We start from the raw sequence: 11615 nt of genomic DNA, 5'->3' as shown, positions 1-11615 counted from the left end.
CATCTCTATGTAGTTTTAAAACATTTTCATCACCCCAAACTAAAGCCTCATACTTGTTAAACAGCCAAATCCCTCCTCCCTCTTCTCTCAGCCCCTAGAAACTGTGAATCTGATTTCTGTCTCTGGATTTACCTATTCTGGACATTTCATGTAAATGGAACCATACAATGTGTAATTTCTTCTTATGGTGATTATTATTATTCACAATATCATGACCCATTTGTATAATAATTTAGATACTGCTACTGCAATCCCAGATGGCAGTTTATGAAAGAAGTAATCATTGCAGTGCATTTGAATCCCGGGAACTCTGAACAAACTCTGCAGCAGCCAGACCCCTTGTTTTGTCCATCAAAGCAAGGTTGATTATCTGTAAATATTACAGCCAAGAAAAGCTTATGGAGCAGTTCTACTCTGTAACACATGGGGTCCCCTCCTCACTCTGAGAAACAAACCTAAATCCTACTCATCCTGCAATACTTTCTCACATTTCTTCACCACTCAGACATGGTTATTTATTCTCCTCTAAGTTACAGCTCTGCCTCCAGGAAGGCAGATGACTTGGAACAAGTTACTAAGGTTCACTGGGCCTCACATTCCATATGTGTGTTAGAGTGAATGTGGACCATTTTATCTCCAAGGTTCAATGTTGTCCTCAAATTAGTAGATTCGGTGACTGTAGACCAGAGATAAAGGGGATAAGTGAGTGTCCCAGAGGCCAAGGGACAAGATTTAGCCAACATTATGAAATGTTGTATGCAAAAAATGACAGAAAGTAGGATTCCTAAATTTTGTAATGTTAAAGCTTTTATACTTAATTCTTGACTTGAAGAAATAAAGTAGGGAGAATGTGGAGTCTACCCAGTGTCTATTTCATGTTCTTTCCCCTCCTCAATTTGCTAGCTGAACTACTGGCAACATGGAACCAGAAAATCAAACAAGCATTTCAAAATTTTTCCTCCTGGGATTTTCCCAGGACCCAGAGCATCAACCAATTTTATTTGGAACATTCTTGTCCATGTTTGTGGTCACTGTGCTTGGAAATCTGCTCATCATCCTGGCCATCATCTCTGACTCCCACCTCCACACCCCCATGTACTTCTTCCTCTCCAATCTGTCCTTGACTGACATTTGTTTCACTTCCACCACCATCCCAAAGATGCTAGTGAACATCCAGACCCAGAACAGATCCATCACCTATGCAGGCTGCATCACTCAGATGTATTTTTTCATGGTTTTTGGAGGCATGGACACATTTCTCCTGGCTGTGATGGCCTATGACCGGTTTGTGGCCATCTGTCACCCCCTGCACTACCTGGTTATCATGAACCCCCGCCTCTGTGGTCTGCTCGTTCTTGTGTCCTGGTTCATCAGCTTGATGTACTCCCTAATGCAGAGTTTGTTGGTGCTGCGGCTCTCCTTCTGCACCAATTGGATAATTCAACTCTTTTACTGTGAACTTGCTCAGGCCATCACAATTGCCTGCTCTGACACACTTGCCAATCATATCCTGCTATATATAGTGACTGGCCTTCTTGGCATTGTTCCCTTCTCAGGGATTGTTTTTTCCTATACTCGAATTGCCTCCTCCATCATGATAATCCCATCAGCTGATGGGAAGTATAAAGCATTTTCCACCTGTGGGTCTCACCTCTCAGTGGTGTCTTTATTCTATGGGACAGGCCTTGGTGTTTATCTCAGTTCTGGAGCATCACCTTCTTCTTGGAAAGGCATGGTTGCCTCAGTGATATACACTGTTGTCACCCCAATGCTGAACCCCTTCATCTATAGCCTGAGGAACAGGGACATCAAGAGGGCTCTACAAAGACTTCTCAGGAGAATACTTTATGTTCAGTGCTGAGAAAATTGGGTCTTGGGTTTTTGAGCTGCTATTGAAGTAAAGAAATCTTGCTTCTTAAACACAGAGGAGAAATCCCTGGGTGACACAAATGCATTGGCCGAAAGGTTGGCAGTTCATACCTACCCAAAGAAGTCTCAAAAGACAGGCCCAGCAACCTGTTTCCAAAAGATCACAGCCTGGAAAGCTTTACAGAATACAGTTCTACTCTGCATGTATGGGGTTCCTGTCAGTCAGAATCAACTCAACAGCAATTAATAACAACAATCGCATAGAATTTTGCTTCTCACCAACCCTCCAAAACTTTCTTTGGTCAAGTTTACCTTGCGACTGCTTCTTCTGGATCTCTTATCATGACTCTTCTGTTCTCCTCAACTCTACTTCCCTCATCTCCTTCTTTGATGTTTTTACTCGGTGAGCCTCAGCCTAGCATTTGCTGTCCTGAATGTCAATACCAGACACCTCAAGTACTGACTCGGAACTGTTACACAAGACTTCATTTTATTGATAACCATTGCTAGGGCTTGCCAAATCTATTTATCCAATATTTATTAAGTACTTACAGTGTGCCAACATTTTTTAGCTTTCTGGGATACAGCAGTGAAAAAAAAAAATAAAAGACAAAAATTCATGTCTCTTAGAGAGCTTAAATCTGGGATTGTGGAGTTTATCAGATCAATTATATGTCCAAACATAAAATACAGTGAAGGATAAATTATTTAATTGGTCACTAGTGAGGTTGAAACTTTCTTCATATGTTTATTTGATTTCCAGAATAAGCTATCCAAATGTATCACTAGAGATAGAAAAACCATAGTATCTAGAATATTAGAGCTAATCGGGCCTAATAATTCATTCGATCTACTTACCTTTTTTTGCAGGTGAATTCATCCAGGCCCAAACACAGGAGTACAGCCAGTGACAATGCCTGGCTGAAAGGGCACACATTTTCAAATATGTTGCTAGGACAGAGCACTGGCTTACAATTAAGGACAGCAACAGTTGAATCACAGAATTGCCATACCCTATGTGATAGATCCATGAGTGGTGCAAACTGTTTGTACTCAACTATTAACCTAAAGTTTGGCGCTTCAAATTCACCTAACTTGACTTTAGAAGAAAGATTACAGCCAAGAAAACCCTATGGAGCAGTTCTACTCTGTAACACTTGGGGTCCCCTTGAGTCAGAATTGACTTGATGGCAATGGGTTTTAGATATGTTATGGTGATACAGAATATGTTAGGACCAGTGGAAACCATTATACATGTCATTTTCATACTCCAGCACCATAAAATGGCTAAGGCAAAATTAATGAGAATATCCTGACAATAAATCAGACAATCTATGAGTTTTTGGGTGATGGTGTATGCTGAAGCATCACAGGCAGGAAAGGAAAACATCAATACATAAATATTAATCTCAGTAAAGATGAATTGCTGCCGTCTCTAGGTTGGAAGGTATGTAATGCAATCAACTTGCAAAATGGTGTCCTCAGGGCATATTACCATTTGGAGGAAGTATGTAATGGCTTCCAAAAGGGGACTTAGGTTCCCCTTCATTTGTAGAGTCTGAAAACAGGCTCAAGTCTGAAACTGGGAAAGGAATCATAATTTTTTGATTGTGGCAGCTGATATCAGACTTCTGCTTGCACGCTCTTGATACTTGTGGTTATCTAAGAGCCCTGCTGGTGCACTGGTTAAAGCTCTTGGCTGCTAACAGAAAGGTTGACAGTTCAAACCTACCAACTGCTCCGTGGGAGAAAGATGTGGCAGTCTGCTTCCATAAAGATGTACAGCCTTGGAAACTCTATGGGGGCAGTTCTGCTATGTCCTATAGGGTTACAATGAGTCAGAATCGACTCAACAGCAGTGAGTTTTGTTTTGTTTTGTTTTTAAGTGAAACTGCTAGAATGCGTCTCAGAAGTGAGAATGGCAAGACTTAAGCTTGCTTACTTTAGACACGTCACCAAGAAAGACTAATTACTAGAAAAAGAAATCATGGTTGGTTTGGTAAAGTGGAGGGTCAGAGAAAATGAGGAAAACTCTCAGTGAGATGAATTGACACAATAGCCAAAATGATGGACCCAGATATAACAACAATCATGAAGATGGCGCAGAACCAGGCAATGTTTCATTCTATTATAGATATAATCATCATGAGGCAGAGCCAACTCTATGGCACCTAACAACAAATCAAACAGAACCCCTCATGTCTATTCATCTGCAGTGTGTTAGCCGTCACCACAGATCCCTGATTGCTATGCCAGGCTTGTTGCCTGATACTGTAATTACATCTACCTTGCTTCTAACTGTGCTGACATTTGAGTTTACATCTCAAAATATTCATAAAAATAATTTTAAACTTCTGTTTTACTATAGTTATTAGCTAATAGGGCCAGAATTCGTCTTTTCTATATTTATATACCAAGAACTGTAAAGTTTGAATAGCAACAGAATTTTGAATATCAACCAACAACTTTCCATACTTCATTACAAATTTCTACCAATGAATGTATTGTTTTGGTAATGGAATTGTACAATCTCTTGCTTGTTTAAGTCCGTGATATCATACCGCACAAAGGGCTTCAACCTGGAAGAGGACCAAAGCTTGCTTTCTTGGTGACCTGTATAAGTTTAATTTGGAATAGAATAGTTGAGAAGGCCTAGTACAAATATCGTCCCTTACAGCACTCAAAACATTTGCGTTCACTTCAAAGACAATGATAGTAAAAGAGGAATAGAGATGAACATGATGGAAAGGACTTCTGGGAAATTTAGTCGGGCAGTCAGGGAAAACATCTTTAAGGTGGTAACAATTCAGTGAAAAGTTTAATAATAAAGGGGAAGAATATTCTAGGTAGAGAGAATGAACCGTAATAGCCTAGAGACTGACCTATTTGAAGAACTACAAGTGGGCCAACCTGTCTAGAGCATTGCTTCTCAAATTTAAAGTGCATTAGAGTCACCTGGAAAGCTTTTTAAACTAGAGATAAAAGAGTTGCAGCCCCAGAGGTTCAATTGGCCTGGGGTGCAGCCTGAGAATTTAAGGTGATGGTTCTTGTTCAGAAGCAGTGAGTAAGTTGTAAAGAGATGTTGTCAGCCCTTGAGTCTGACTCATGGTAACCCCATGTGTGGAGAGTAGAACTGTGCTCCATAGTGTTTTCAAGGCTGTGATCTTTTGGAAGCACATTGCCAGACCTTACTTCTAAGGGAACTTTAGATGGGTTTGAACTGCCAACATTTTAGTTAGTAGTCTAACACTTTTAACAATTTGCACCATCCAGGAACTCCTTGCAAAGGCATACAGGAGACTAAATAATGAAGGACCTTAAAGACCCTAGCAAGGAGTTCAAATTTTATTCTAGAAGTAATGGGACATTCTTGGAGGGTTTTAAGCAGAGGAGTAATTAGTTTAGATTACATCTAAAAATCAATCTGGCTGCTGTGTAGATGAAACTATTCTTTCTCTGTTGCATGGACCTGGTAAAACCCGGTGCCGTCGAGTCAATTCTGACTCATAGCCACCCTATAGGACAGAGTAGAACTGCCCCATAGAGTTTCCAAGGAGCACTTGGCAGATTCGAACTGTTGACCGTTTGGTTAGCAGCTGTAGCACTTAACCACTATGCCACCAGGGTTTCCTATGGACCTGGTAGCCAAGTCAAAAATCAATTGACCGTAATGTATGGGTTTATTTCTGAACTCTCACTTCTGTTCCATTGGTCTATATGTCTATCTGTATGATGGCACCGTATTATTTTTATATATGTAGCTTTATAGTAAGTTTTGAAACCAGGAAGTGTGAGTCCTCCAACTTTCTTCTTTTTCAAGATAATTTAGCTATTCAAGACTCCTTGCAATTCCATATGAATTTGAAGATTGGCTTTTTCCAACCCTATAAAAAAGGCTCTTGGAATTTTCATAGGGATGATGTTGAATCTATAGATTGCTTTGGGTAGTGTTGCCTTCTTAACCACATGAAGTCTTCCAATCCACGATCACAGAATGTATTTCTATTCATTTAGGGCTTCTTTAGTTTCTTTTAGAGATGCTTTGTAGTTTTCAGTGTACAAGTCTTTGACCCCCTTAGTTAAATTTATTCCTAGGTATTTTATTTTTCTCAGTTCCTTTTTTGGATTGTTCATTGCTGGTGTATAGAAACACAATTGATTTTGTGTATTGATATTGCACACTGCAAATTTTTTTGATTTATTACCTCTAGTAGTTTCCTTATGGATTCTTTGGAATTTTCTTTGCCACTTTAAGGGCTAAGGTGTGCCTGACCCAAGCCATGGTGTTTTCAATCTCTGCATATGCATGGGATAGCTGGACAATGAATAAGGAAGACCAAAGAAGAATTGACATCTTTGAATTATGGTGTTAGTGAAGACTATTGAATATACCATGGACTGCCAAAAGAATGAACAAGTTAGTCTTGGAGGAAGTACAGCCAAAATGTTCCTTGGAAGCAAAGCTGGTGAGACTTTGTCTCCCATACTTTGGACATGTTATCAGGAGGGATCAATCCCTGGAGAAGGACATCGTGCTTGGTAAAGCAGAGCATCAGCATAAAAGAAGACCTTCCACATGTTGGATTGATACAGTGGCTACAACAATGGGCTCAAGCATAATAACGATAATGAGGATGGCACAGGACTGGGTAGTGTTTCGTTCTGTTGTACATAGGGTCTCTATGAGTTGGAACTGACTTAATGGCACCTAACAACAACAGGATCATGTTATCTGTGAATATAGATAGTTTTACTTCTTCCTTTCCACCTTAGATACATTTTATTTCCTTTCCTTACCTATTTGCTCTGACAGAACTCACAGTACAATATTGAATAGCAGTGGTGAAAGTGGGTACCATTGTCTTTTTTTCTGTGCTTAGGGGGAAAGATCAGAAAGTCTGTTAGTTTTTTACCATCGAGTTTGACATGATCGCAAGGTTTTCGTAAATGTCCATCTTGTGGAGGAATTTCACTTCTAACACTAGTCCGCTGAGTGTTTTAACAGTCCAAGCAAATTGGATTTTGTCAAATATCTTTTCTGCATCAATTGAGATGATTATTTTATTTTTTTTTTCCCCTGTTGTATTACAATGGTTATTACATTAATGGATTTTCAAGTAGCCTCTTTATTGATTCAGCATTTGCTTGGTTGCTGTATACTATTGACTGTTTCCCATAGTTCTGACAAAGTTATTTCTGACTGTTTCTGTTTTTCTTTTTGATGTTTCTATGGTGGCATAGGAGCTTGGATCTGCCTACTCCACTATCTTGCAAACATCACTCTATGCTAATGAATTTTTCTTGTGGAAACAGGAAGAAAGCTAAGTAGTGTGTCTGCAGACACAAAGTTAAAGCATCTTTCACCTACTGGTGTCACCTGCTTGTAAATCTCTTTATTTTATGGGACTAGGCTTCTTGGAATGTCTCTCAGTTCTTCAGAAACCTTCTCTTCTCAGAAGAGCATAAATAGCCTTGGTGTTAACACTGTGGTCATCCTCATGCTCAATAACCCCGTTGCTCTCCAGCTGATTCTGACTTGTAGTGACCCTATAGGACTGAGTAGAACTGCCCCATAGGGTTTCCAAGGCTGTAATCCTTACAGAAGCATATTTCTACCTAAGAGCAGCTGGTGGGTTTGAATTGCTGACCTTTCAGTTAGCAGCCAAGTGCATAAGCATTGTACCACCAAAGCTCCTTCATGCTCAATACCTTCTTATAAAATCTAAAGGACAGATGAACCAGAGGGGACTGTCAAACCTGTAACAGGATGCAGAAGACAGTTGCTTATGGTTGGACCATTGGCTCCAAGAATTTAAGTAGGAGTGACAGCAGGGGCCAAATAAGTTATCATTATTAAGTCTTATTTATTTACATTATAGGTGTTTAATATTTTAAATAAATCTCTTTTACATGCATAAAAATACTATGACTTGGGTCAGGTACATGTTAGTCCTCAAAGTGACTTCTTTGCTTTTTAACAGTTTAAAGAGGTCTTTTGCAGCAGATTTGCCCAGTGCAGTGCATCGCTTGATTTCTTGACTGCTGCTTCTGTGGGTGTTGATTGTTGATTAAAGTAAAATGAAATCTTTTATAACTTCAATATTTTATCCATTTGTCACGATGTTGCTTATTGGTCCAGTTGTGAGGATTTTTGTTTTCTTCGAATGCTTCCTAATAAACCTTTGCCTGAGGATCTACTTCTAGGAAACCCAACCTAAGACACTTGTTTAAGTTTCTCTCTGGAATGCCATTCAGAAATAACCATCTAAAAACTCAGGTTTATCTTTTCCCAGTACTTTTCTGAAGATCAAACACCACAGCCTTCAGTATGGATTACACTTCAACAAAGAGAAAATAAAAATCCTCACAACTGGATCAATAAGGTATATCATGATAAATGCAGAAAAGATTGAAGTTGTCAAGGATTTCATTTTACTTGGATCCACAATCAACACCTATGGAAGCAGCAGTCAAGAAATCAAAAAGATGCATTGCACTGGGTTGAAAAGCAAAAATGTCACCTTCAAGACTAAGGTGTGCTTGATCCAAGCCATGGTATTTTCAATTGCATCATTTGCATGTGAAAGCTGGACAATGAGTAAGGAAGACTAAAGAAGAAATGACACCTTTCAATTGTGGTGTTGGCAAAGAATATTGAATGTACCATGGACTGCCAAAAGAATGGGCAAGTCTGTCTTGGAAGAAGTATAACCAGAATGCTCCTTAGAAGCAAGGATGACAAGACTGTGTCTTACATGCTTTGGACATAGGTGGTCCCTGGAGAAGGACATCATGCTTGGTAAAGTACAGGGTCAGCAGAAATGAAGAAGATGCTCAGTGAGATGGATTGACACAGTGGCTGCAAGGATGGGCTCAAGCATAACAACATTTGTAAGGATGGCATAAGACCAGGCAGTGTTTTGTTCTGTGGTACATAGGGTCGCTATGAGTCAGGACCGACTCTAGGGCACCTGACAACAACAGCAAATACTTTTCCTCTGCATGATGTTTACCATACAATTGCAATTCTAACAGGTCTTGACATTTAATGAGGTATTTCACAGAGTGGAATGTGGTCCCATGTGATGGTAAATCATTAGCTGCCAAAATTAATTGAGTGTCTTAGACTAGGTTAAACCTGAGAAGAGTTATTGGTATCTTCCAAATTCAAGAGATGGCTGCATGCTTTTTTTTTGGTGAACTGAAAATTTCCAAATTGTATTTTATTTTCATGACTTTCAGTTGCTATCCTTTACTTTCTAGTGGTCACTTTGCTGTTTCTTCCTATTAAATGATAAGAACAAACATTTCCACTTCCATGACTTTATTATTTTGGGTTTGATGTCTCCCCTTCTTACTGACCATTCTCCTGTCATCGACAGTAATGCTATTCAATAGCAATGTAATGTGACCCCTGTGTACGTAATTTTAAATTTTGTAGTAGCCACATTAAAAAGTAAAAAGAAACAGATGAAACTAATTTTAATAATGTATTTTACCTAACTCAATATATCAAAAATATCAATATTTTTAACGTATAATCAGTACAAAAAATCATTAGTACAAACGATTTGCCCTCATTTTGAAGAGAAAGAATGAAGGTAAAGAACTCTGCCCTTTGGAATTCTACAGGCAGGAAACAGGCTAAAGGAACTACATCTGTTGTCCTCCAAGGAAAGTAAAGGACCATCCCTGGAGCAGCTCAGATATCATGAAGATTGTTGGAAGGAGCATGGGAAGCAGAATCTTGTCAGTTTCGAAGAGTGGGGCCAAGATCTCTTGGATCTCAAACGTAGGGTCACAGCCTTCTAGGTTTCAAAGAGTTGGATCTGTGCTACTTCAGTTCCAGAGTGTGGGGCTCCCCTTAAGGTGTGCCAGGGGGATGGAGCTGCTGCCCAAAGTTGAGGAGGCAGAGCTACCTTGCCCAAGGGGCAGACAAACAGGGTCTGCCAGAGCAGAGGAACAGGGGTTGACACTCAAATGGACTAGGAAAATGGGGGGCTACCCAAAGCCAAGGGAGTAGAGTTGTTGTTCGAATAGGCCTGGAAGATGGCACTAAAGCCCAGGGCCAAGGAGCCTCTACTCAGAATCCAGAGGGCATGGCTAATGTCCAGAATCTGGAAGGCAGGGCCATTGTCTAGATGGTCTCAGAGAAGAGAGGATTATTTTCAAGCCTTGAGAGCTAATGTAATTTGTTCTGCTAGGTTTTAGACTTAATTGGTGTCTGTTATTCCTTCTTTCCCTCCAATTTCTCCCATTTGTAATGGAAATATCTAACTTATGCCTGTTCCACCATTGTGCTTTGGAAACAGATAACTTGTAATCTAGTTTTCACAGGTTCACAGATGAAGAGGTATTTCCCACCCAGATGGGATATGCTTAAAATCTCATCCATATTTAATTTAGATGTTTTGGAAGATGACACATTGGCCTTAGAGTTGATTTAATACTTTTGGAGTGATGTAAAAGAGTTTTGCATGTGGGAAGTACATGAATTTGGAAGTGCCAAAGGGTGGAATGTTATGCATTGAGTTGTGTCTCCAAAAAATATGTGCTGTAAATCCTAACCTCTATGCCTGTGGCTATAATCCCATTTGGGAACGGGTTATCTTTGTTTTGTGAATGAGGTAGGATTCATGTAGGGTGTGTCTAAAGTCAATCTCTTTTGAGATATAAAAGAAATTAAACAGGCAAGGAAGGAAGCAGAGATGAGGGAAGAGTGATCTACATGAATATTTCCCAGAAGCAGAAGCTCAGAAGAGACAAAGACCTTCCTCCAGAGCCACCAGAGAGAGAGAACTTTCCCTTAGAGCCGGCACTCTCATTTCAGACGTCTAGCCACCTGTCAATAGGTAGGACTCAATCTACAAGATTAGGTTTCATTTTAAATCTGTCTCTTTTGTGGTATAAAAGAGAGAAGCAAGCAGAGAGAGAGGAATGTCATATCACCAAGAAAGCAGTGCCAGGAGCAGAGTGCATCCTTTGGACCTGGGGTTCTTGTACTGAGAAGCTCCTTGACTGGGAAAGACGGATGAGAAGAACCTTGCCCCAGAGCTGACAGAGACCCTTCCCTTGGAGCTGGTACCCTGAATTCAGACCGTATAAATTTCTCTTTGTTAAAGCCATCTACTTATGGTATTTCTGTTATAGCAGCATTCGATGACTAAGACAGAATTTGGTACCAGGAGTTGGGTGCTGCTCTAATAAAGAACTAAAATGTGGAAACAGTTTTGAAACTGAATGGATAGATGTTGGAAGAGTTTTAATATTTCTTTGAAGAGACTGTTGGTGGAATTATGGACATAAAAGAAAATTCAGGTGAAGACTCAGAAGGAAGTGAGGATAGCTGTTTCATAGATGGTGAAAAGCAGCAGCAAAGAAACAGCAGAGTCACAGAAACGGCAGCAGCATAACCAGGAGACCAGCAGAGCCAAGAGACAAGGAGACAGTGTTGGAGCCAACCCAAGGAGGGAGAGTGGAGTGCCTTTGTGCAGGAGGCTTCCTGTAGAGTTGGGTGCCTTTGGGCACTCATTGGTGGAGCTAGGCTTGCCAACCTATGGATCAGGAGAGTGGAGTGTCTTCTGCTTAAAGATACCTGGTGGAGTGGGGTGACTCGAGGCACTTACTGGTGGAGCTACAGCGCTTTGGAACATTTGCACCAGCAGGGCAGATGCAGTGGAGAGGCCCGAGGGGCTGAGAGGTCAAGGAACCAGGAAGCAGAAACTGAAGAGGCAAGGAACACATGA

At 40.3% G+C, this 11615-nt stretch overlaps 1 protein-coding gene across 1 annotated transcript; it reads left to right on the top strand.

Annotated features, from left to right (window-relative positions):
- The first annotated feature begins 706 nt into the window (after positions 1–706).
- On the top strand, positions 707–1990 carry LOC100661640 (olfactory receptor 7D4-like). The gene has a single exon (XM_064283127.1). The coding sequence runs from the start codon at positions 920–922 to the stop codon at positions 1859–1861; it is 942 nt and encodes a 313-aa protein (XP_064139197.1). The 5' UTR covers positions 707–919; the 3' UTR covers positions 1862–1990.
- Positions 1991–11615: the final 9625 nt, after the last annotated feature.

This window comes from Loxodonta africana, chromosome 3 (assembly GCF_030014295.1).
Source record: "Loxodonta africana isolate mLoxAfr1 chromosome 3, mLoxAfr1.hap2, whole genome shotgun sequence".
Taxonomy (NCBI): domain Eukaryota; kingdom Metazoa; phylum Chordata; class Mammalia; order Proboscidea; family Elephantidae; genus Loxodonta; species Loxodonta africana.
This window is presented reverse-complemented; position numbering and strand designations above follow the sequence as displayed.

Bases quoted from the DNA above. Each gene is read 5' to 3' on its own strand.
- LOC100661640 (XM_064283127.1), top strand. From the start codon at position 920: ATGGAACCAGAAAATCAAACAAGCATTTCAAAATTTTTCCTCCTGGGA.